This window comes from Stigmatopora argus, chromosome 9 (assembly GCF_051989625.1).
Source record: "Stigmatopora argus isolate UIUO_Sarg chromosome 9, RoL_Sarg_1.0, whole genome shotgun sequence".
NCBI lineage: Eukaryota > Metazoa > Chordata > Actinopteri > Syngnathiformes > Syngnathidae > Stigmatopora > Stigmatopora argus.
This window is the reverse complement of record NC_135395.1, coordinates 18,090,997-18,116,296: the sequence shown is the minus strand read 5'-3', so window position 1 is coordinate 18,116,296 and position 25,300 is coordinate 18,090,997. Positions and strand designations below refer to the sequence as shown.

The 25,300-nt window shown below is 43.2% G+C and overlaps 3 protein-coding genes across 8 annotated transcripts in view; all 3 read right to left on the bottom strand.

The window, feature by feature from the left end:
- Positions 1-189, bottom strand: part of LOC144082532 (alpha-1A adrenergic receptor-like) — a 121,507-nt gene extending 121,318 nt beyond the window's left edge. For all 4 annotated transcript variants that reach the window (XM_077609758.1, XM_077609759.1, XM_077609757.1 and 1 more), the window contains exon 1: positions 40-189. The gene's annotated coding sequence lies outside the window, so the exon portion shown is untranslated. The remainder of the gene's footprint in view (positions 1-39) is intronic.
- Positions 190-3,717: 3,528 nt separating this feature from the next.
- On the bottom strand, positions 3,718-10,354 carry reep2 (receptor accessory protein 2). The gene is made up of 8 exons (XM_077610317.1): positions 10,126-10,354; positions 8,301-8,373; positions 7,080-7,156; positions 6,757-6,877; positions 6,536-6,649; positions 5,849-6,029; positions 5,542-5,717; positions 3,718-5,070 (listed from the first exon to the last, which is right to left on the bottom strand). Exons 1-8 carry the CDS (start codon positions 10,155-10,157, stop codon positions 5,002-5,004), a joined length of 843 nt encoding a protein of 280 aa, XP_077466443.1. The 5' UTR covers positions 10,158-10,354; the 3' UTR covers positions 3,718-5,001.
- Positions 10,355-10,828: 474 nt separating this feature from the next.
- Positions 10,829-24,431, bottom strand: kdm3b (lysine (K)-specific demethylase 3B). Of its 3 annotated transcripts, XM_077609584.1 has the most exons (26): positions 23,836-24,430; positions 22,682-22,837; positions 22,411-22,524; positions 22,103-22,208; positions 21,513-21,637; positions 21,382-21,441; positions 20,244-20,948; positions 18,637-19,840; positions 18,339-18,555; positions 17,658-17,872; positions 17,409-17,561; positions 17,236-17,343; positions 17,035-17,162; positions 16,819-16,959; positions 16,662-16,749; positions 16,333-16,586; positions 15,855-16,127; positions 15,588-15,759; positions 15,366-15,456; positions 15,103-15,233; positions 14,906-15,025; positions 14,368-14,391; positions 13,613-13,752; positions 13,356-13,532; positions 13,151-13,285; positions 10,829-12,089 (listed from the first exon to the last, which is right to left on the bottom strand). In XM_077609584.1, the coding sequence occupies exons 1-26, from the start codon at positions 24,040-24,042 to the stop codon at positions 12,009-12,011; spliced, it is 5,325 nt and encodes a 1,774-aa protein (XP_077465710.1). In that variant the 5' UTR covers positions 24,043-24,430; the 3' UTR covers positions 10,829-12,008. The 3 variants fall into 3 exon arrangements, with proteins under 3 accessions (XP_077465710.1, XP_077465708.1, XP_077465709.1); XM_077609582.1 differs by having other exon boundaries at positions 16,662-16,959; XM_077609583.1 differs by lacking the exon at positions 14,368-14,391 and having other exon boundaries at positions 16,662-16,959; positions 23,836-24,431.
- Between the last annotated feature and the right edge of the window lie 869 nt (positions 24,432-25,300).

The window sequence follows — 25,300 nt, the reverse complement described above, 5'->3', positions numbered from 1 at the left end:
CCGCTCCTTTTTGCAATAAAAAGGGAAGCCGTTGCATACCTTAAATTTGTCCCAGCAAGTCTTTTAACGGGGTTTTAATGATTTAGATGGTGTTTAGTTGCATAAACTAAAGCTTCCTCCAAAACACAAGGCTTGACGAGAGAACGAGGAACAGGTGTGTGACGCGAGGCGGTGATTGGCTGAGGGCACGAGAGGCCAGTCCACGAATCAGAATGTCAACAAGCCACAATGAAGGGAAAAACAGCAAGAGAATAACAAAATAAAAGCCAAACTAAACCTAAAAATAAATTCTTCCTCTTTTACCAAATTCTGATCATTATGACAAATACTAAGCTAAACAAAAAATAATAATACACATTGTAAAGAAATGTACAGCTGCAAAGTGTTTGATTTTATCAGCTAAAGGCGTGTGCACAACAATGGATGTTTTTCTAAGGTAATCTCATCAAAAAGTGTCGGGGAACTCCTGGAGGCTGTGAAGGTCAAAATCTCCACCCCTGTTTCGTGGCCAATTGTCTGTCTGCCCAATCCAGTGGAGAAGGCCAGGGTGGGAAAGTGGATGGGATTTTTTTTTCCTGAGACAAAAGCCATTTTTAAAATAAAAAGGCCATTCATTGATGATGCTCTCAAATTCAACTTGGCTAATTTTGCGTTAAATTGTTCTCTGAATTATTGGATTGAACCCAAAACTTGACTTTTCTGGCCTTACAATGATGCAAAATCATCTCCAACATCATCATGCATTTGTTACAGAAGAAAAAAATGATTGCCCTATTTTAGACTACATGCAGTGACACTTTACTGACGCTAGGGGGATGAGGTCATGACCCTTCCCGAAAATCAGCCTTGGAGCAAGTTGGTCAATGCTACTTACTTGAAGTGGAATTGAGGGGCAATCATCTGGACAACTGGCCACATAATTGATTTTTTTTGTCAAATCAGGGCTCTTGCGCACCCCCGAATAGATTGCGCCCTGGCCGCTCGCCCACATCGCCCGTGACAAACCCCCGCCCCGCCCAGATAACAGGAAGACGTCGCATCTCGCGGGAAGCGGCGTCCCTCCGGCAGTCGGAAAAATTCCGACAGCCGACTTTGAAAAGGGGGAGAGAGAGAGAGAGGAGCTGTGAAGTTGTCAGCCCAGGAGAAATGGAAGAAGAGATGAGAAGAGAAAAGATGAGAAAAGATGAGATGAGATGAGATGAGATGAGATGAGATGAGATGATGCTCGGGAGGTGAGCCAACCTTCCTGTTCACTTGACCCTTCCAATTACCACAGCGACGGTTAATTAGTGCCGAGGTGAGCTCTGATAATTACCACATTCTGTCTCGGACAAAGGCGGCGCGCGCACGCAGAGCCGTTGCCACGGATACGTCCCCGTCTTGGCTGAGGATGGAAATAGATGAAAGAGTTTGGGGAAAGAAGAAGAAGAAGAAGAAGGAGAAGAATGAGCGCAGACGCAGAAGGCAAACAAAAGCGCTACAAAGGCAAAGCCACAAGTAACAACGTTTAGTTCGCACGGGGCGCTTGGCGCCGTCTCATCCGCGTTAACAACTATCTCTGTCAAGGAATGACACTTGAAACGCTCGTCATCAGGTGCATTACTGAGGGAAGCGCTTCAATCCTTCGCGAGGCGGCTTCGGCGGAACCGACAAAAAAAACGGAAAAGGAACGCGGGTGTTTGCGACAAGTTCACTGAGTGCAGTAGGCTACGGCAAATATTTTTTCATGAACCAATTGCACCCTTATGAAATACAAGCGATATGTTGAAAGTGGGGTAACGCGTTGGCCTTGCACCTCTGGGGTCGTGGGTTTGATTCCCAGTTGGGTCCTCACAGTTGGGAGTTTGCATGTCCTCTCCCGCCTTGCGTTGGTTTTCTCCGGGTATTCCGGTTTCCTCCCACATCCCCAAAACATACATGCTAGGCTAGCTGGTTGAACACTCTAAATTGCCAAATCCTAGCTATGATTGGTCGTCCTTTGTCTCTTCGCGTCTTGCGATTGGCTGTCATTTAAATCAGGTTGTCCTCCACTTGCTGCCCCTGGCTTGGGATAGACTCCAGCACCCCCGAGACACTTGTGAGGATAACTGGATTGGAAAATGAATATTGAAATGGCCTCTACAACAGCCCAAATAAAACAAATACAGTTTTTTTCCCATAAAAAAATCTAAGCGATGGAGGTGTCCTATACCTTTAAATGATATTACAAAACATTTTTAATCAAGCGCTTCTTTCATATCATATTAAGCAATAGTTGAAGATTACATGGCAATATTTGCCTGGCAGAATGAATTTCAAATTGAATTTGTTATTCATAGATGATGGCGAGGCACCGACGTACACGCTACGGCATATTGCCTGCTGAGAAAAAAAATCAAGGCAAACACGGTGACAATAATGAGAAATACTGTGAAAAGCAAAGTTTCCTCTGCGAGGAAGTTGTTGCTCTATAAGTAGAGCCCAAAATAATAATAATAAAGCAGCAGCACCCGGAGAAAAAGCGACAGCTGACATCATCCCCCCCCTCCGCACCCAACATGGCATCTTGCTTTGTCTCAGAGTAAATCTTTTAAAACACAAAACCAAGAGGCGTGCTCAACTTTCTTTTTTTCCTCACACGAAAACAAAAGATGAGACAAGCTTCCAATTATTGTGAAACATATTTTTAAACTAGCGTAATGCCCTGCGTGTGCATGTTTTATTTAGATGGAATAATATGACTTCAGTCTAACTCGACAATAATCGTTCTACCATTTTTTGACACTATTTAAAAGGTATTAATTACCGTTTGTTAGCATTGTTGTTCACTCGTGGACTATAATATGAATATATAAATACCTTTAAGGCTTAAAAAGTAAGCATTATCATTTTTGAAGGAGCTTGTTTAATAAGATATTGCATTAAAACTCTTGGTATGGCCTTTTTCTCACTCTCACATTGTATGGATAAATAATAAATTTTACAATTGTACCTGGAGTGATACATGACATCACCAAATTATTTTTTTTAGTCATTAAAATAATGTAAAACCTCATTTTGATGACATTCTAAGCAAGATCCGTTCAAATGCAGCCATTTGCTGCATTCTACAGATATCTAAATATATAAACATCTCCCTATTGTAGGCGACGTGTTATATAAGCTGTCGAGATGCGTACATCCCAGAAGCAGACATCATCGGTCGTTACACTTTAGCAGCCCTCTCAAAGGTCACGTTTTAAGGGAAAGTGATGACCTTAGGGCCCGGCTGGAAAGGCTCATATTCGGGGAAAGTCTTTGGATATTCCAGCAAAACAGATGGTGCAGCCCCCCCGAGGGTCATCCCCTCCAATCTGCTTACAGAAGGAATGTTTGCAGCATCTCGGATATTTTAAGGGATACATCGCCATCAAGTGTTGGGCAAATGTGTTACTATATTTCGAAATCATGATAGTTTATGTATGACAGCTTCATTTTGCATGTGATTGGAGGACTGCTTGAATTTCATGGTGGAATGACGTCTTACTTCCAAATTGAATTGGACATCTAACAACATAAATACTTTTTAAAGTTCAAGCACGAGAGCCAACATTTACTTTAAATCTTAGAATTTGACTCTTGCTGGGTTAGACAACTTAAAGTGTATACTATATGACACTTTAATATCCATATAGAAAATGTTTAGAGTATTGAAGGTTTTCCTAAATAATAATTTCATTTAAAAAGAAAAGGAGCAAGTCCATTTCTTGTTCTTTATTAGCAGTTTTATTACGGATTCAATCCAGTACACACACCTTTGTGATTCACATGGACTTTGATCATTTGCACAACTATACATATGAGAATTAGAGTGTACAGTACGACTTAAAACTCAATATAAATGATAAATAAGGGAAATATTGTTGAGTGATTCCAGCATTAGGCAAGACTTTTCAGTCAAAGCTGGGTGCAAAACTGCAAATGTGTAGCTTAGCCTTTGCAGAATGGTGGAGCTGGCTGGTGTTTGAAAACAAAGTGGGAAGTGGCTCAGCATTTAAATGACAACTAAATGCACTTGTCTTCCAATTTTAAAACTAAACTTCAATGAGACATCCAAATGAAAGTGCTCGACAAATCAGACTAAGATAAGGCAAGCAAGCTCGCATTGTACTACTATTTACAGTCCTCGTCCATTTACAATGTTGGCGTTAGAGGCGAAATGTTTCCCTCTACTAGTCACAACTGGTATCGCACACGCAACTTCATGCTTAGATTCCAATGAAAGCGCAAACAAATACAATTAAACTCAGGAGAGCTGTGTGAGCTAGAAATTCCATAGCCAAATTCTCCATCTCCACAAGGAAACCAAAACGTGGAACAGGAATATGAACATATCTTCATTGTTAAAGTCAAGGTGAACTAGCAAAACAACTGGATGGGTCGCCAGCCAGTCGGCAGTTGCATACTGGCGCCCATTCGTGGTCACATTGGCCAATTTAGAATCTCCAGTAAGCTATAGTAGCTGGATAAAACCCACGTGAGCACAGGGAGAAGAACATCCTAACTCAACACGCCATTTATTTCTTCATGTCAAAGAATATAAAAGTTGAAAGAACGCCACAAAAATAAACCTAGCAGACAAACAATGACAATTATTCCAACATTAGACACCAAAATGAACAAGGCTGCAACATCAAAATGAGTACACGAATTGAACGTTGTTAAGAAAGGATGCCGATAATAAATAATTAAAATAATATTATTTTTAAGAATTAAGAAACATCCTTTTAACTAGCGCTACTTTCCGAATTTTCACTTTAAATACCTGTTGTCTTCCGTTTTCATGTCATCAAAAACAAGAAAGAAAAACTGAAGTGTCGCGTTGCGTTAAAAGTCTCTAAGAAATATTGAAAGGTCATCAGACAAATTAAGAGAGCCACTGAGAAAAGCTCAAATGAAATACAGACAGCAATTGGTGCTAAATGTTGTGTATGTGTGCGTGTTCATATGGAGGTCAGCCAGAAGGGGGCGTTGCAAAGGCTCTCATGGAGGTGTCTCTGCACTGGCGGTGCTCTTTTTCTTTGGTGGCTTCTTCACCGTCTTGCTTTGAATCTTCACCGGGATCACGCAACAAGACAACAAAGACAATCAAGTTGAAACAACATTCCATGAAGTTGGACGGCAACGCTAACCCTACTTCTCTCATCTCATTTTCCCAACCACTTTATCCTCACTAGGGTCGCGGGGGGTGCTGGAGCCTATCCCAGCGGAAATTGAAAAACAACCATTCATGCTCACACTCATACCTAGGGCCAATTTAGTGTCTAATTAGTGTGTCCTTGGAATGTGGGAGGAAACCGGAGTACCCGGAGAAAAAAACCACGCAGGGAGAACATGCAAACTCCAGACATGTGGACCGACCTGGATTTCAACCCAGGACACCAGAGCCGTGAGGCCGATGTGCTAACCACTCATCCACCGTTCCTCCACTTATGAAAAGAATCGGTTCCAGAAGTAGTTTGGTAATGCAATTTTTTTTTCTCGTAAATAGAAGCCTACTTTACATTGAATGAGAGTGTGTACCTCCGTCTTCACAGCCGGCTTCTTAGTGGTTTTGGCGGTCGTGGAGGTGGTCCTCCTGAGGGCCCTTTCTCCCGAGTCCCCGCATTCGTCCGAATGGTCAGTTCTTGCATCCGATTGGTCGGAGCCGTGTTGAGATGATATCTCGTCAGCCAGGGACGAGGAAGCCATGGAGCGAGCTGCGAGAGAACGACGCAAATGAGATGGACGTCTCACTTTGTCTTTCTTCTACCTACACGAATGGACGGGTGGCATCTTCTCTCCTAAAGGTCTGCAAAATTCATAAGCGAAACGCGGCAAGCGGTCTTACTCTGTCGCGCGGAGGCGCTCCTGGCCCGCGGCAGCGTGCTGGCTCCCGAGCCGGCGTCGTCCACGGATTCACGGCGCCCCCGTCCGTCCGAAGAGCGCAGGGACAGCTCGTCGTCGGCGTTGATGAGCGTGAGGTCCTGCATGCTGAAACTGCGCAGCTTGTCCGACAGCACACCCTGGCCCTGCCCAGTGATCAAGCGAAAACTGTTTGATCAGTTTGATAGCCAATTATTATACTTGATACTAACATTTATTTTCTGAGAACGGCCATATTTTTCGGTCTTTAAAGTGTATAGTTTGGATGGGCCTGCGACTAATACTCAAGTGCGACTTTTTTCCCTATCAGACCACTGACAGACTGTTTTTTTAGGCTATAGTTATCTGAAAAAACTGTTATGTTAACTATTTAGCCTCTTTATAATTGTTACTTTAACGTATGTTTGTTCTCGGTTTCTGATGAAGCAAAAAAATTGCTCACCACCCCAAAAAATACAACTAACATTCATATTTCCTATTCATTGTGTATTTTTTTACTGGTGCGACTTATAGTCCAGAAAATACGGGATCAAACCTCGATAGCTGGGGTGCCTTTTACTACTGGTCAAGTTTAATCAGGGAATGTAGTTTTCCAAATGAAATATACCAAGTTGGATAGATTATTTGTCTAAAAAGAAAAACTTTTTCTGACCTTGGTGGCTGCAGTGACTGCAGCATTAGCAGCCAAGTTGAGACCCCTCTTGCCAAAGCGCATCATGGTCTCATAACTCCTGTCTTTGGCCTGTGCAATGTACTCATCGATCTCCTGCGGCAAACGTAAAAGAAAAAAATGTAAATAAAAAAGAGAGAAAATAATCAACCAAAAGCCAATTACAGTAAATCAGATATAAATGATGAAACATTGCCTCCCACCTTCTCCTTGTTGGACAAGGTCGGGTGGACGAACTTGCGATAGAGGACACTAGAGCCCTTGGTGTATGGAGACAAGAGCCAAATTACGAATGCGATCTTCAACTCGAAGTAAAAAGGAAACCTGCAAAAAAAATTAAACATTGAGGGAAGAAGCATCATTTAAGCTCATTTAAATAAAGAAAGTCCCCAATGATAAACCTAGCAGATGACATGGGGCACTGGAAACGCGTGAATGCGTCAATTGATATTATATAAAAGGGCTGATTTATTTAAAGCACGCCGAGAAGAAAGATCCCAACCAACATAAGCCGCAATCCACTCACCACGATAGGAACAAGTCTGTGGCCGTCTCGGCCGTGGAGAATAAGGCGAATACGATCCAGTACATCATCCACTTGACCTGAATGCATAGAACACCACACACACACACAAAATTACATAAGAATATCTATCACCTGGGAGGAAAAAATGTATTTATTGGATCACATGGTAAACAAGATGTACTCAAAGTAGCTCCATCCAACATCTGTGACTCATCAGTGTGCATGATTTCATCTACACAAATGATATGTAGGCCATCTTTTCACATCATGTAATAACTTCACAAAAAAGACTGTCTTTTTCCATGCATAAAATCTTCCATTTAGTGACAGCAAAGAGGAAGAAAGACCAATATAACAGTTCTAAAAATGGTGGCCCACACAGATTCCTCCCTCTGTTACGTCTGCTCTAGTAGAGACCATACGAAATTGGGGGGGGGGGGGGGGGGGGGGGGGGGGGGTTGCTATGGTAACCTATGGGGAAGGAGGTGGTTGTTTTGGAGTGAATCCAGGCGACAGCTCCTCCCCCTCACGGACCTCCTTGCTTTCGTCCTTTGCAGCGATGAGGTAAGCAGGGAGGATCCCGTTTAAGACTCCTCACGCTAATGGACAACTTTTAAGGGTTTAATTGTTTTTTTAATTTCACTCTGGCTACCAACAGCTCGTCATCTTGTTTTTTTTCCCCAAAAAAACTGTTAAAGTTACGTTAAAAGGTGCCTATTTTGTCTGTTCCCTATTTTACGATGACTTTACAGTATAACTTTTGTTCTCGGGTTCGGATCGATAAAAAAAAAAATAGCCCATCAAAAAGGCAAATTATACTCCAGTGGGACTTATAGTAAGAAAAAAAACATTTATAGTACTAAAATAATATGCACACAATGCACACGTAATGAGATAAGAGCATTATTCAGTTTGAGGTAAAATACAAGAACAGTTGTTAGTATGATGCAATTGTTAGCATCATACTAGCAAATGCAACATTGAGGACATTTCATAAAAAATGTGATTTTTAATATAAATGCTCATCAAGCACCAAAAATATCCCCAGGCTTTTTTGCTCAGAATTCTTCTGACAGAAAGACCTACACAAGCAAAGACCAAGTCCTCCGTAGAGGTAAGTAAGCTTGACAGAATCCTGAGGCGAAACATTTCAAAAATTGGAATAAGCAAAGAGGGTCAAAAATCATGTGCTTGTATTTTGAGACCAGGGGTAATACTTACATATTCTTTCACATTTTTCGTTTTGACAGCCTTGTATGACGCGTATGCTGGGTACAGCGTCCCGAAGGCAAGGCTGGGGAAGAAAAAGAAGAAAAAACTTGAGTTTAAAAGGACAGAAAATAAGTGAACCTTGGTGTTAACTGAAAAAAAAAACTAAACAAATGCCTTCCTGCTTAAAAGGCGGGTATTTTATGTCAAAGATTTCTGTTATCTGCCCCTTTGTTCTCATGTGATGGGCCATGGTTTGTCAAAACACAAAAAGCTGATACGTTTAGTCAGGAAATGAGATAAGAAGTCAATCATGACTAGGTTACAGTGCGATTAGCTTTGGTATCCTAGCATCCATTCAACCTTTCATTGTTGTTGGCTGAGCAAAACGTGAAATAAACACTGGAACTGAAAGCTTCATTTAGACGAGCATATTATTTAGTACTACATTGTTTGAACCGTTTCAAAACGTGTTTTCACAGACAATCGGATTTTCCTTAACAGGTCAGAGGTCACTTCTCCATCGATCTGCAGTATTGTATCATGTTGCTCTGAGTCACCTCTTGATTAACACAACCTTTTTCCTGGATTGTTTTTTTTTTATGTTATCTTGTGGTTCGTTCTGACCCCTGCTTTCAATAAAATGCACTTTTGGCTGAAAAGTGATCTGCAGCCTATTACAGATAAATTCACATTTCAATTACCATTCAGTTAATGTGCAATGAAAACATCCTGTTGTGTTATTTACTGAGGATATCTGTGAATTGCCCTTAAATAAATCCCAACTTTAATTGGTTCTTATTCCTCAATCTTATGAATGACGGTACTTACAAGGTTGTTGTAGGTCTTCTATTACAAAGAAATGTGATCATTTCCCATTCTTTAGACCACCCCAGAATCAGATGATGGGAGCTGGGTCTCACAAATTTCAGGCCATCAAACCTCAATCAATATACAACTCCCATAAACGAGAAACCATTGTCACGATGAATTCCGATTATGCATCACATATGAGTAAACGCTCGCTTCCCAGATATTATTTTTAGCCAGTGCCACACCTATCTTTACAAACTCCTCATATTGAAAAGGGCAGCAATATGGCACGGCCAGATGCAGGCCCTCAGAAGATAACCATCTGCAAGGTCTGCTCACGTAATCAGCGGAATATCATTTTATAGGCAAATGAAAAAGCAGAGATATTCAAACACCTCACAAGTTTAAAAAGATAAACCTTATCCGGCTTGACAACACTATGATGAGCGATGCAGTAGTTCAGTCGAGTCATTCCCTAAGTAGAGGCCTAAACGATGGAATCTTCCTCTAATGTCCTTCCATCCATCCATCCATCCATCACAATGTTGTTAAAAATGTGCTGCTGCAGTCATGATGTTGGGGAGGGCCAGTCACTGCGTTTCGCCTTGATTGACATTTAAGCAAAATAAGTGATGAGTTTCCTTGAATAAAATCCACCCTTACTAAGTTTACAAGCTTTCTCCTGGCGTGGTATCGCATGTCAAACTGTTTGGATGAAGCAACTCAGGAGCTAACTTGTGTGTCTGAACGCTGCCAAGTGCTAACTGCTAGCTAGCTAGCTAACTAGCCCCCAGCAAACGTTAGTTTTGCAGCGCGTCATGTTGAGCAATTAACGGGCAAATTAGGCGACGTCCTCTCAGCGGATTCGAGCCGAGTGGACGTGTTTATTTTTCAAAATGAGGTGATTAAAGGTATCAAAGGAGGCGGCTTCGTCATTGGGCAGCGCGACGGGCAGCATCAGGCGGCATCGCCGCTCAGATGCCAACCATCACGGCATCATAACACAAGCAGCCCCGCTACTCACACAACCATCCTCGAGATCATCCACGACACCATCTTGATGGACCTCCGCTCGGTTGTCTTGTCCGCCTCGAGGTTGAACCGCTGAATGGCGAGCGAGCGGGCTAGGGGAGCCCCATGCCGCTCGTCCAGAAGGGATCGACCGTCAGGTGCGCGGAGGGGGTGGCCGAGGATGCGCTGCAGTCTCGGGCAAGGAAAGAAGCTGCTTTGCGTCGCCGTTGCGAGGCTGTAAATGCGAAGCGCTTCTTAAAGGGCCAGTCGCCGGAAAAGTACAATTCTGCACTGTGACAGAGGAGGGCGACAGATTCATCAACACTTTGACACAAGTCAACATGCAAATGCAAAATGTTCCTACATTTACCGTTTGCATTTCCACAGGGAAAAAACATGTTAATTTGCATTGACAGTATGCATTTACACAGGAAAAATGTGTCAATTCAGTTTGCTTGTGGGAGTTTTGAGTTTTAGAACAATTGCTCTGTCACTTGCCCCACTTTGCCATCTTTTCAAGAAGCAATTTGTGGAAATAAGGTCAGGAAGAAAATGACCTCCTTTTTTAGTTAGGTGATCAATTGTCAATGGGATAGATTTTTTTTTGAAAAAAGCTTTGGGGTGGTGTATTTTAATCTGAATTAAAAATGTCCAATAAGATTTTTTTGCCCAATTAGGATGGTCTTGCAACCAAAACAGTGAGAGCTAACAAAGGATTGCCATTTTTCTTAAGTTTATTGTGAAAAATCAAACAGACTGCTAAGATCAATATATTTTTGATACAATGTTAATGGCCAGTAGTTCTGTTCAGCTGCAAATATGGTTTAAGAACAATGTTGGAAATCTGCACTTTTTGCAGCCTCTTCTATGAAGTCCATCTGATCATTACTTGTGCAATGATAAAGGGTGTGTAAAAAAAGAAAAGACTCCTCAAGTGAAAACTAAAAATACAAAACTTTGGTCTGCTTCCTTCACTGGCTGCTTCACAAATACATTTTCAGCCACTGTGGGTAGAAGCACCCGGTTTGAAAACTGCGCAAAAGTCACCAACGGAAATCTACAAAAAACAGGTTAACCTTGCATCTATTGAAATACATTGACGTCATTAAAATAGAAACATGAGTCTGGAACACACACGCACGCACGCACACATACGCACACACATTAATTCATATATGGTTGCTGATCATCTGCTTCAAAGGCACGTCAGCTTTTACCTCCCTTACTCGCACATTGTACATATACAATGGAAACAACAAAACAAACACATTGACCTTAAATACAGTTCATCCAAACAAATTAGGGGTGGGGGGTGAATAAACTAGACAAATTGGGCGTACAGTGTGACAGCCAAAAAGGGACTTCCTTCATTGACACTCAAAACAAGGTCGGACCCCTCCCCCTAAATTTTATTTTATATATTCTGCCGTATTCAAACTGTAACCGCTGCTGGAAAATAACACTTTTGTTTTCGTACACTCTGCAGTTGGGGTATCTAGGTTGAAGGCTCCAGACTAACTTTTTCTTTTTTCTTTTTTTTTTTTTTACAGATGGAACATAACCCCCCAACCTGAAATTTGAAGTTCATTATTTAAAAGGTGAAATATTCACATTTGCACTACTTTACTGATGAGTTCATTAAACACAGGCTTGTGCATGTTTGCCGACAAATGGGCTTAAGTGTAGAGCAGGTTACCAAAATAAAATAAAAAGAATACATTCTGAGAATTTACTGGTCACACAATTGCAAGTTAAAAGATTTGAGGGGTCAAAGGTCCACATCTAGTAGCCGTTCGGAGCCCTGCTGTTGGTGTGTGTGTGTGTGTGTGTGATGTGGAGGTCTTGTTGGAGTAAAGTGGTCTTGGGAAGTTAGTCGTCATACCACGAGGGCAGCAACTACGGGCGGGCTAGTTTGGGGTCGTGGGCCTTCAGTGTGCCAACTGCATCCTTCACCGCATGATAAATGATGTTTTTCACCTATGAAGAAGCAAAGGTGAGTTATGAAATCATTGGCTTTAATATGGAGCCATTCCTGCCCATACCCCATGATTGCTATGTAAAATCTAAAATGGCCTTTATCAGTATCATTCAAGATATTTTTTTGTAAAAGACAAAGTAATCAAACAGGCCCGGAAAAGGAATTATGGTAGCAATAAATTAATATGTTAACAGAGCTGTCAACCTCCATCGACCCCATTTAAAGAGCAACCTTGTCTAATTTCAGGAGTTTTGTGTTTTCATCAGGAGTGAATGCGATTTGCACAAAATCGATATAAAATGAAAAAAACATTTTTTTTACATGGGGCAATATAAATCAGGGTAGGGAACCTATGGCTTGGGAGCCACATATGGCTCTCCACTAACCTGTGAGGTAAAATATGGAAACTGCTGGTGAGAAAGCGCAGGAATAGGAGCGTTACGTTGGTATTATGGTACATTGACACTACCCCCGCGCCTTATAATCATTTTTTTTCATTACACTTTTTTTGCATGGATTTTCTCATTGATATCCATTGATTAGCAATGACGTAACAATGTTGTCAAAAGAATTCCAAGACTTTTTGTACTTTAAAAGTGCTGAAATGACTAAAAAAGGCACACATTTTCATGTATGTTGACTTTTAAATTCGGAGCATGGCTCTCAAGGATTGACATTTAAAAAATATGAATTGTTTATGGCTCTTTCCATCAAAAAGGTTCCCGACCCCTGATATAAATCAAATGTTATTATCGTGCTCAGATGATTGACAATGAACTGGTGTTACGAATTCATCCGGTTTATAGTGCAGATGAATCAAATGCATAAGTAAGATGTGTGAATTTTGCACTTTTCCAAAATGGTTGGCAACTCTAATCTGCTTACCTTTTGAGGCAATGTGCAAATGGGATGAAAAGAGTAACAGATATATTTTAACAAAGCTTTGAATATGAATAAAAAGATCTGTCATTTGGTATTCAGTAGTTATTGCATAAACTGGCAAATTGGTACAACTAACACACAATAAAAAGTGGCGCCTGTGTTTGGCGCACTGACCGACCTGTAATTTGTCTTCATGGTTTGTATGAGTGGTCGACAGGTGTCTGAACTCCTGTGTCAGTCTGAAACAGTGTTTTACATGCTCTGGAGACACAAAGTCCTCAGCTGCCTTGATACAGCTGTACAAGTTGTGCACCTTAGGACAGAAAATTACAAAAAAAATTAAAAACAATTGGCCTTGTGTCTCCATAGGAAAAACTCCTCACCTGGTGCGGCGCTCCAGCAGGGATAAAAACAGCATCGCCTAAGAACTGCACAATGGCCCAGCCCTGCACGCCGTACTCCTCGTAGAGTCTTCGGCGGAGAACCTGGTCCAAGTACCAGCTCTGGTCATGAATGGGGTCGTGGTCCAGAGGGTTCTCCTGACCCTGCTCTTCTCCAACCTTTTAGTGGGAAAACGCATCAAAGTGGAAAGCTCGCCGAGAAAACGACGCGGCAACTTAGCCGATTTGTCGTCGCTAACCTTGCGAAGGAGTTCTCGGATCTTCTCGGCGTCCTTGGCGGCGTAGATGTGCCAGAGGGCTCCGGGTTTCTCATTTGCTTTGTACACCCTCCTCTTTGTCATTTCGTCCACATCTCCCTCTTCGATAGTGGTCATGACCTCTGGCGGGGTTAAGAAAAACACAAATAACATGAGGAGAGTTTCATAAACGGGCTACGTTTTTTCTTTGTCTGGTTTTAGAAAAGCACATTTTTGACAGTTTTCACAAATTGTAAATTTCGGGCATCCATAAAAATGATGTTGATATCATTCAAAATTAAAAGCATTTTTAGATAGATGATGCTTGGGCCCCCATTGATAAGTGCATATTTCAAGCTTGACTGGGTTCTATAAAAAGGCATTGTTTGAATAATTTTAAATCTGTAAAGAGTGTCACTGCTGGCAAGCACTTTTTTTGTTACTAAAAACAATGCTGGAGCTAATTTAAAAAAATAAGAAAAGTTGCCAGCAAACTTGTTGACTTTCAAAGAGTTCTTTCCATGAATGTGGAACAATTTCAGTTGAACTTAGATCGTGGTTAGAACATTTTACCAAAAGGAAAAGCAATGATGATTTGTTTACCCATTGCAAAGGATAATTGAAAATCAGATTTTCTTTTTTTATTTCTCAAGGCCATTATTACCCAGCCCTATTGCAGAGTAGAGGAGTCAAGATGGGGGGAGTTAGTCGGGAAGAAAGGCATGCTATTTAAGTGATGCAACTGAAATTCTACCCACCTTGACGTCCATTGATATCTGCCTCTGTGAAGGAAAAATGTTGCTATGATGAAAACAACATATGCAAGTACCCAACTGAATTCACTTATGGCTCCTCTGTTTGCGTCACTTATATTTAGCATGTAAGAAAGTCTAAAGGACTAACGGATGCTTTGACTGAGGCAACTTCTCAATGTTAGTTTTTGTCTACCGTCACTAGTAATAGCATCAAAATATGTTTAAACATTAGGCCTTTATAACAATAAAGGATGGGCCGACATCATAATAAAACCTATAGCTAAGGAATGGAATAACATTATTCATGTGAGTCTAAGAAGGTGAGCAAATGCTTTTGGCGAGATTATTACGATGCAAAACTAGCATGAATCAACAATTGAGCGGAAATGAGGGAGCTATTAGGACCTAAGAGGAAGCACTTTAAAAATGTTCCAAACTAAGTGGTCATTTAATGGACTGAGTACTACTTGTACTGTAATTTATGAATCATAACACTTGATAGCAGGAGAGTGCTCATGTTTTGGTGTCCAAGTCCACTGACCTTTGTCCATGTCTCCTTCTCTCAAAGGTATTCCAACATATACCATGACGTTGACAGCATCCGACACATCGAGATGGAGGTTGGTGGTGCCTACTTTTCGGTCTTCGGTTGAGATCAGACCTGAGGAAAATAACGAGCGTGCAAAAGCGTAAGAATCGGGGAAAGCAGATTGATGAAACCCGCTCGTATCTTCTCACCATAAGCATTATACATCTTGGGTCCAAGATCCGGTCGTACGAAAAAGTTAGGCAGTCGAGCGGCAAGGTTTAGACGGCCGTCTCTTTTAGTGTACTCGGGCAGAGGAAGGTTTTCCATCAAATCGTCGAATCTGTGACACACGGGGGGAAAAAAAAAACATGAACGTGATAATTCGGGAATCCAAATGCAACTCTGGTTAAAAGGATTATAGTTGCAGATTTTTTTGCTTGTTTTTTGTTAGTATATTTGTCTCTTGACTCACCGGGTGGGCATCATGTCCCTGAAATCCTCCCCTGGAGGCCAGTCCTTTAATTTCAATACCATCGGGTTGCCTTCGCTGTCTTTCAGTCTCTCTACAGTCAATAAAAGAAATATCAATCAATGGTGAGTGTATGACATTCATTTCTGCTCCAGGCTTCTCCTGAAATCCGATAAAGCAGCAGAGAAAATGTACAAATAAGAAAGAAAATGTGAGTGAACTCACTTGAGATGATTTGGAAGCCGTCCCAAAAATCTCGAACCTTCACGTCAGAAATAATGGCACAATTCCTGCAGTTGACCAGGTCTACGTCCTGATCGCCAAACTCCTCACTGAAGGCCTCGGGACGCCACAGCGCCGATTTCAGTCGTTTGTGTATGCCGGACACCAAGACGGGCTTGGTAAATATGAGAAAGTTCAACAAAAAACTTTTAGAATATGTTCCTAATGAATAAATAAGAGGTTGCGTGGAATTCGAATGGTGGCCCCTACTTGTCCCTGCTTCCAGCACTCTCGAAAGATCTTCCAGTTGTTGCTATTGCTGGGATCCTGGAGACATAGGAGTCGCCCATCGCAAAGCCAGGAGTGCGAGGTGTGCGGTTCCAGAACACTTAGGCCCATGATTCCGTCTTTACGGGCCCCCAACACGCCAAGCTCACTTCCCTCGGAGGTTCCGGTACGTCGGCCTTCGGCTTTTTTCGTCTCTACCACTGAGGCGATAATGTGGTCCAAGAAATTGGGAAGGCTGCTCTTCAGCTTATCATTCTGAGTAGACAGAACTATATGGTTCACAATACATTCACCGGAAAAAAAATACCCTATTTTCTAGTCGACTCCGCATATAAGCCGACCCCGCATACAAGCCTTACCCTTAAAATTGTCGAACTGCCATTGACTAAACAATGGTTAGCAAGCAAATCGCCAAGGTTTATTTCTTCTACACGCATGAACGGAAATAGTTTCCACTTACGCCTCCAGAGGTAAAGACGGATGGAAATGGTACGCCACTCTCGCCATGTCCTTGGGAAAGCTTCCCTGGTCCGGAGTTGAGCAGATCCCGAAGACTGGAACCTTCAGGTTTGGACTGTGCCACGCTGGAGCCCAGTAAAAGGCTGTTGAAGAGCTTAGGGCTGGAGGCCGATGGCCTGGACAGGGCACTCAGGGAGTCCAGCCCAAAAGGTGGCCGAATCTCCCGGTTCATCATGGCGCGAAGCGAACCCGATTCTGGAGTTGAAGAAGGACGGCCAATGAGCGACGCCACCCTCGGAAATAGAAAGAGCGCTTTGCCTTTGGCCTCACCTTTTGTGTCATCCTTGGATTTCTGCGTGGCCAAGTCGGCTAGCCAGTGCAGGGCAGAACTGTTGCCTTCTCCTGACGTGCGCGACTCCTTGGCGGGGATGTGTGCAAAGTTACCGACGGAGGACGTCCCGCTAGCGGAGAGGCTAGTGCTGCTCACAATTTCCCCCGGCCCGCCACTGGACGATACAGCCGTTTGTGTAGTTTCGGTTTTGAGAGTTGAGGTTTCGTTCTCCGACTTGGGAGTTGGATTAAAAGCGGAGACTGTCGCTCCGGGGATGCCGCCGCTGTTTGGCGTTGCCTGATGAGCAAGCGGTCATTAGAACACATTGGAGAAACATTCATAGAATTGTGATGTTTTAAATATATGACGCACCTGTGAAATTCCATTGGGGGCACTATGGCGGACTAGGGACTTTACATGTCGACTGGCACACGGGCAATTGGCTTTAATCCCCCATTTCCCTCTGGCTAGGTGCACCATGTCACCTATGTTGTACAGAGCTACGACAACAATTCACCAACGTGAGTTTGGCCATAAAAATTCAGTTCCATTGAAATGAGCAAAAGTAGTTACCCGTCCCCGGGATAATCTGCGTGGGCATGAGGTTCTCTGGATCGTGAGGCTGGCCTTTGGCGCACTTCAACCAAGAGAAAACGTCGTCGGCTGGTTCTTCATCCAAATCTAAAATATGTCCTTTTTGAATATTACGCTAAACTCGTCAAAGGAGCACAAATATGGAGACTTACCGTCCCTCGGTCTGTTCCTACGAAGCCGATAACAGTCTAGACACACGCCGAAGCCACACTTGCGGCACACCCAGTGGATGTTGAACAAGGTGGTCTCGCACACGTCGCACATTTCCCTCACACCTCGAACGGCACGTTTCCAAGCAACTTTCTCTGAAAACGCAGAAGGTAGCGTCTGGGTCATTCGGAAGAGTGATTATAAATGTTGTTATGTCCTCGGGAGAACATTGAAATCCTCTTTGTACGTACGGTGAGGTTCCACCAACATCATGGCCTCCTTCTCGGACATGACCAGCTGGCAGAACTGGTCGCCGACATTGGCCAGGATGTACTTGGACGTATCGAGGTCGAGACCCTCTTGCACGGTGGGTGCAGGTAGCCATAGACCCATAGCCATTGAGTCGCTTTGCTGCGGGCTTAGGAAACCTTCAACGCGCAACACGCCCTTACGAGTGAAAGCCAACCTGTTCAAAATCAAAAGGAGAATTGGAAAAAAACAAGTATATCAGAAGATTTACAAAATCACATATCTACTCCTCCACTGCAAGATTTTGTACAAAAAACATTCCAAAACATCAACAACGGCTGGCTCTAGAGGTGACTATGTATGTGTCATTGTTCACCTTCAACCTGAACAAGGGACTAAAGATGGAAATTAGCCCTCGGCTACAATCTTACATATACATGTTCATTAACATGAATATAAATGTTTGTTAATATGTGCTGTGCCTTCTTAAAACATATATCAAAGTCATACAGTACTCCTGGGAAAATGAGAATATCCTGAAACGGTTGTTGTACTTCTGCAAATCAACTTAAAAGTTGAGTTTGACATTTGAATAAAATTGCTCCCTCAAATTTGTTATATCTATGTTGATTTTCATAAATTTCCAGGTAGGACCGTGGAAAATTGGGCTTTCGGAAGCGTACCTTCGGAAGTGGAAGAAACGGCAAGCTACATTGGGATCCTCGTCGTCTTCGCTATCGTCATCCGCGTTGCGACATTTACGGTAGCGCTCCAAGCGACACTCTCGGCACTTGTGCAAGTGTGGAGCGACGTTGATGCACGAGCCGTCCTGGAGAAAAGACTCTCCGGACTGCTTGAGACGGCGTACTTTACTAAGGTCTTTCAGTACAGATTGGCCCACTGGGGGGGGAAACAAAAAACAAATGTCAGGAGGTTTATAACAACAAAATCCAAGTCTGACATGGGTAAATAAAAGGCTACCTTTGAAAGGCTTAGTACGTGGACGGCCTTTAGCAGCGCCTTGGATTTTAGCTTTCTGCATCATGGCTCCATCCTTTCCAGACTGAGATGATTCTCCGTGAGCTTGGCCTTTGTCCGGAGCCTCCTCATTCTCGCTCAGGTCTGACAGGTCACTGTTACTGCTGAGGTCGGAGTCCCGTTTGGTTGACTGCGCCCGTTCCTCCAAGGCGAACTTCTGCGTCAGGCTGTGGTCAAAGGACGGCAGCGGCGGCTGCTGTTCCATTCTAGACGGGGCGCTCGCTCCAAAGACAGCGCTGCCGCTCCTGGCGGGGTCGACTGTAGTAAAAACAGAGGTGCCCGGCACGAAGGACGCCATCTCCCCGAGTGGCTTTTCTTCTTTTATCGGAGCGCCTTCATTCTGAGCCCTTTGAGACACAACCGGTGCCGGAGAGGTGGAGGAGTTGGGCAAAGCGGAAGATGAGAGTGCTGAGAACGGAGACGGTAGAATGCCCTTGATTGGCTCCGACATAGTGAAAAGGTTTGTTTTTTTGTCAGAGTCCGATTCCGCTCTGGAGAGTCCGGCAAACGATGCGGGCATATTTTTGTCCCCGTAGGCCAAAAATGGATTTGCCGGCTCTTTGGAGCCCTGGAGAAAAAGGTTCTGATGGCTTTCCGAGGGACTAAAACTCGACGGCGTGGCCCCGGCCCCCGTCAATGCGCCATTATTACAACTCTTTGAGAGATTCGGGAGTCCCGGCGCAGTGGCAGAAACCCCGAGAACCGAGGCTTTTCTAATCATGCCTGGGAAGGCTGGCGAAGAATTACTAACCACGCCATTCCCCGTCGGAGGAACGTCAGAGATTTTGCTCTGCTCTGCCTTTTTCACAACCTCCGAAACCGACTTGAAAAGGCTCGGGGGGTCCTTGTTGAGGGTTTCGGACACGGCAGAGAAGTAGTTCGTGTCCTTGGACGGGCCTTGAGCACCAGCTAGGCCTGGGTTCGAGTCTGAATTCTTGGTCATGCACTGGATGAACAAGTTTTGGTCTGGCTGGGATGGAGTCTCGCTATTATCGCTACCAAAGCCAAATCCAAAGGGTCTGGAAGTGTCCTTGGACGTTGCAGAAGCAGCCTTAGCGCCATTGGTCTGTGAGGTAACCTCTCCAAATATAGGGGCAGCGGGGACCGCTGACGGTAGCCGATAACCCAAGGCGGTCTTCGTAGATCCCTGTGACAAAGGAAATTGTGCAGTTAGGAGCAAATGTTTCTCAAATATTGAATTGAAGGTGAGAGCATACTCAATTAGGTTGAGATCACATCATTTGCTTATGATAGGAGGGGTAAAAAAAGCTCTATTGCAAAAAGATCAAATAAGTGATAGCTCAGATACCATTGTGCTAATATTAGAAACGTCCCCTTGGGAAAATAATAAGAATGAAAGCTAGGTCAACAGTCCTGATAACCCATTTTGATAATTGAATTCAATTCCGACGTGTATGCAGGGCTACTGCTATTGTGCGCGAGGAGAAAAAAAAAAGTACTCTTTGGGGAAAAATATTACTGATTTCCCTTCAAAGAGAACAAAAAAAGCTGAGAATGCAGAAGATACAAACATCTATTTGCTCTCTTACCTCGCCCTGGCTTGCCCAACTTGAAGGCTTCGGGGTAAAAGCTCCAGAAGCAGACAGCGCCACACTCGCGCTGCTATCGGCCGAAGACCAAGAAATAGTGACGGGCCCGGGGGAAACCAGAGCTGCGGTTTTGGAAAATGATTTGGAGGCTTCTTCTCTGACCGGCAGGGGCATCGGGGAAGCCTTGTTGACCGGGGCCCCCGCGACCAGGCTCGGCATCTGGCCCAGCGAGGGGAAAGAGGTGGCGGAGAAGGCAGAGGGCGCCGGTTTGAGGGGCGGCGGGGTAGGAGTGTGCGAAACCGAAGTGGTCGAGTCCGGGGCTCCTTGGGAGGAGTGCATCCGACCGTTTTCCTTGGCGTGGGCGTAGAATCGCGTCGGGGTAGCGTTTGATTGATCCATCTGGACGGACGAATTGGTTTGGGATGATGACACCTGGTTCTGGAGAAAGCTTTCCTCTGAGGCGCTGCCATTTTTGGTTGTGCTGCTGCTGACTTGTTCACCAGCAGCGTCTCCCGCCCACACATCGGCCCCGTCCGTCAAGTTTTGGTTGGAATCATCGCATCTCTGCTCGTTGGCTCCCGGTTCCGCTGCTCCTTTAAAACGCTTCAAGTTCATGTCTTCCTCCTCCGAGGCTGTCCGGCGTCTGCGACTACTGTCACCCTTCGATGTTTCGCTGTCGATCTTTGGACGGCCATTCTTGCCCAGCTAAAAATAAATAAAGATATCAAACAGTGGCAAAATATAATAAATTTCATATTTGGCATCAGGGACCACAGTATTGATGCATTAAACACAAACTTTGGTAATACTAGTGCAGATCTAACATGAATTGTAAAATGAATTTTTCTGTTTAATTATGAGTAGGGAAAAAAAGTATAAAAATAAAGTTAGATTCTGAGATAAAAGACAATAATGGCATGCATGGTGAATATGATCCACATGATCCATTTCAACATTTAATGAGGTTTAATGATACATATATTTCAGAAAGAATTTTAAAGGTTAGTCATTCGTCAATGGCTGAAAAGTCCAGTCTCACAATACAATGGTCAAGCATGATAAGTGTAGGGCATGTAGATAAAAATGTTATGTCTGTTATGTATAGAAAAACTTGACTAAATTGATTTAGAAGCCTTACCTCTCCATCCCCGAGCATGACGTGTATAACACGTGGGTCCACCAGCTGTTTTTCTTTATTCTAAAGCAAAAGTGTTTTGTGTTAATGATTGGCCCTTGATCTGTTCTTTTTAAGCCAATTAAAATCATCACCTTGTCCAACAAGATCTCCATTACGTGTGAGATCACGTCATGTTGCGAGACAAGTCCCAAGGCCCAGCAATCCTCGAGCTCTGGTTGGTATACACATACCCTCCGTCCTTGAATCGTGTATGAACCTGCACAAAGAAAATGTTTACATGCAAGCTCAGCTTTGTGAGGAAAATTTGAATGTGGACAGTAAATGCCTGAAAAATTTACACATTGCTATTATGAATGTCATGTAATTAAAAAAAAGACTATTTTCTCGCATATTAGCCACCTCTGCGTATAAGCCGTACCCTTAAAATTGCCTTAAAAAATCATTAAATTTTACAATTTATCTGTTTATCTTTTTCACTATTTTGAAATAAATGACCGCATCAGCCGCATTGTCTTACGTTATGGCGTTGTCACCTTTCAGCTTCGTGCATGTCAAGTCTAATTTGTGCGCTTGTAAGCCGTACCCTTGATTCAGTCATCATTTTTTTGACCGACAAATGCAGCGTATATGCGAGAAAATACGATACATGTAAATTCAAAACTTGGAATACTATTTTGCATGAGACAAAGGAGAGCTCAAGAGTTCACTGAGCCATTTTTACCCTTTCTGAGAATCTCCTGCAGTTCAAAATCACTATGCCAGCTGGAGATGGCAGTCTGCACTGAGGGCTGCTCCAACAGCAGGGGATGTCGTATGTCTTTATCAAACTGCAATACAACAAAACACGGTCCGAGATCCTGTAAATCTCTACACAATTCCTATTTCTTTAATAACAACATAATAATAACGTTGGATTTCTACTGTCTATTCAGTTAAGTGTAGACCTATAATGTTGTGTGAAGTTCCATTAACATTAAAAATCAGGAGAAAGTCAAATGCAATGCAAAGTAAAAAAGAAAAAAATCCTACCTCAAACCTGTGGATAGACTTTTTGTCAGGTAGGAACTCAAGATTGTTGCTTCCAAAATACTGCACCGGAAGAACAGCTCCTAAACCTACTCGGTCCACAATGGAATGGAATGCCTAAGCAAAAAGAGGAAAAAAAACATCCGTGAGAAGCAAGCAATGGTGCATTTTTGTCTGTAACACATGCTGTTTGCATATAATGTACTTTCCCCCCCCAGCTTTTTAGGTGCTGAGACTGTGTACCAAAAAAGAAGCGTAAACATTAAACACTCACCAGAGCGGGCCAGGCTGTGGTTGATCCGGCAGTTGCAGTAGTAGCGCTCCTATTGGCCCAAACGATGGAGTCTTCCACCAATAGCGCTTTAACGGCATCATCGTACACCTGCACCCACGAACACCGCTGCAATGCATTCTCAAACTCCACAAACACCTGCAAAGGAAAAAACAATTCATCAGTTACCCACAATTGCAAGCAAATACATTTACCACTTTCAGCCTATGTGTGCATTAGGCAACAAATAACTTTATTTTTAAGCCATAATTTCAAACATTTGATACAAAATGAGGATGTCCTCATCGTTAATATCTACTGCCTTAACAAGGCAAAGTTTCACTTTCTCAAGTTTCTGACATGGCATAAGATTATTGACGATATTCTCATTTTTGCAGATACACCAGGACACTTAGAAATATTCTCGTGCAAGCATTTTTCAATATGGGACAAACCTACGGGATAACAATTTTGTCATCAAGAATAAAATAATACGACACTTATTCAAATGTAATGACTCTTGTTAGTGTTTGTCTAATTGATTAATTGGTTTCACGAATGTAGGTCACCCACCTTCATCCACCCCAACGTCTTTATTTGGCAAACGACACAGGTTAGTGCAACCATATGTGCAAAATCCTTTCCACGCCTCGATCGTTTTAAGTAAATTAGTCAATACAAAACATTTACGACCTGAAATTATGTTAAATGAATTGTTTAGCGAATTAAAAGGTAAAAGGAGGCTAAGTGAACTAAGATAGCGGGTAAGCAAAAAGCTAATGCTACTTGTCATTGCAGGAGAGCAAAAACAATCGAATAGTCATTTGACCATAAATTAATTGGAACAAGGTCATTTCTTTAAAGTGTTGTGGGGTTTTAGCAAAGTTGGAGAAGATGGGTGACATTTGTTTACGATGGAAAGGAAACCACGCACAGGCCGAAGAATCCTCGGGCTCGAGTTTAGCTTCAGCCTGCCGTCCGTGAGGCTAGCACCGACGCAGATAGAACATGACAAAGCTAATAGTGGATGTCATCAAATGTATCCGCATGAGCACGGGCGCAATTTTATTGGGGGAAAACACATTTGGCGTCATTGGGGCATGGGTGATCGTTATTAGGTTACACTGTGCTACGGCACACCATATGTAAACACCGACCGTCAGTCCCGCAGCAGGAGTTGTTGTTGTCGCCTCTCCACCGCTAGCGTCCGGAGCGGCCAGGCCAATGACGCTCACTGCTCGCACCGTCCCCCGCAGCCAGTCCCTGGATCGCGGGGTCTGCTTGCACTCGGATCCGTTGGCAGTCCCACTGTCCCCCAGGAGCAAGAGTAAACGCTTCCCGATCAATTCAAGAGACTCTCCCATGTTTTGCCCGCAAACTAGCTGCCTCTTATGGAGCCAGCATGAACGGCGGTGTTAACTTCCTTGCTCGAATGCGAACTCGAAAGTGATAAAAGACGATCAAGGAAGGGGGGGATCGGTCTTGGGCTGCCGATAAATGTAGCGCTAGAGTCAGCGCAAAATAGAAATTGTGCGGCGACGAGGAATTGCCACGGCGGAGATGTTATTGTCCTCGGTGATGTCTACGCGACTACCCTGCTACGTCCGCCATTGAGCCCTGCAACAATCGAACGCACTCCTCGTAGGCAAGCAGCACTGCGGAGACGCCGCTCATATGGTTGCGAGTGGCGACCTCTAGTGCCATCAAATTGAAATGACACTCAGAACTACTGCGGACGAGCATTTAATGTTGACTTTCTTTGGAGCTTGTTGAAGGGAGAATGAGCTTCCCCCATCTCAAAAGTGCTCCTCACCCTTTATACGTTTGTCAGAGATCATCGTCATACACACTATGTTTACCTAATGGAACGCTTAACACACGCCTTCCTCTGATCTTCGTCGAAGCACAATACTTGAAATAGTAATGCATTAATAATACACATTTGCACGTACTGACCAAAACTCATATTTGTTTCACTAAATTGTATTAACTCATTGGCTGCCACTGAAGTTCCATCCGTTTCAAGTGGGTGGGGCTGGCAGTGAATAATTAGTACCACCTCTTAAAGTAAAAGTGAATCGGATGTCTATCGCCATCAATGTCAATGGGTTAATTAAGTCACAAATAGTCTCTATACACTTGATTTAAAACTGTTTCTTCTGGCTGCAGGTTTCCATTTTCTTTACATCAGTGGTACATGTATGGCATTTGATAGTTTATGTCATTGGCATCAAATGTGCGGCCCGTGGGCTAAAAACTAGTCATTTAAATCATTAAGATAAAGACAAACCAATCAAAATCACCTTAATCATAAATTTAAACACGTCCTCCACGTCCTTTAATTTTAATGTGACATTAATTTAGTGAGTGTTTTTTTCATGCATGCATTGTAGATCATATTTCAGTTTGTTTCACATCCGCAAAAGGTTTACGTATTTTAGACTTGTCACGTGATGAGCTCGCGCATCGATTTTACTCGCACTGCGCCTGACCTTATCGTTACTGCACCAATGTATACCACCGCGCGTAATGATTTGCCATTTTATTTTCTTCAATCTAACGTCTCTCCACAGAAAAGAACGAAACGATGGGCGATTGGTTGGTGAAACCCAACAATATTAA

Coding starts and splice junctions, on each gene's coding strand:
- reep2 (XM_077610317.1), bottom strand. CDS start 10,157: ATGGTGTCGTGGATGATCTCGAGGATGGTTGT. Junction 7,157..8,300: donor CGAAAAATGTGAAAGAATAT/GTAAGTATTACC, acceptor CTATGCATTCAG/GTCAAGTGGATGATGTACTG. Junction 5,071..5,541: donor AGCCGGCTGTGAAGACGGAG/GTACACACTCTC, acceptor ATCCCGGTGAAG/ATTCAAAGCAAGACGGTGAA.
- kdm3b (XM_077609582.1), bottom strand. CDS start 24,042: ATGGGAGAGTCTCTTGAATTGATCGGGAAGCGTTTACTCTTGCTCCTG. Junction 22,838..23,835: donor CTCCTGCTGCGGGACTGACG/GTCGGTGTTTAC, acceptor TTTCCTTTGCAG/GTGTTTGTGGAGTTTGAGAA. Junction 16,587..16,661: donor ATCCAAGGATGACACAAAAG/GTGAGGCCAAAG, acceptor CTTCAACTCCAG/AATCGGGTTCGCTTCGCGCC.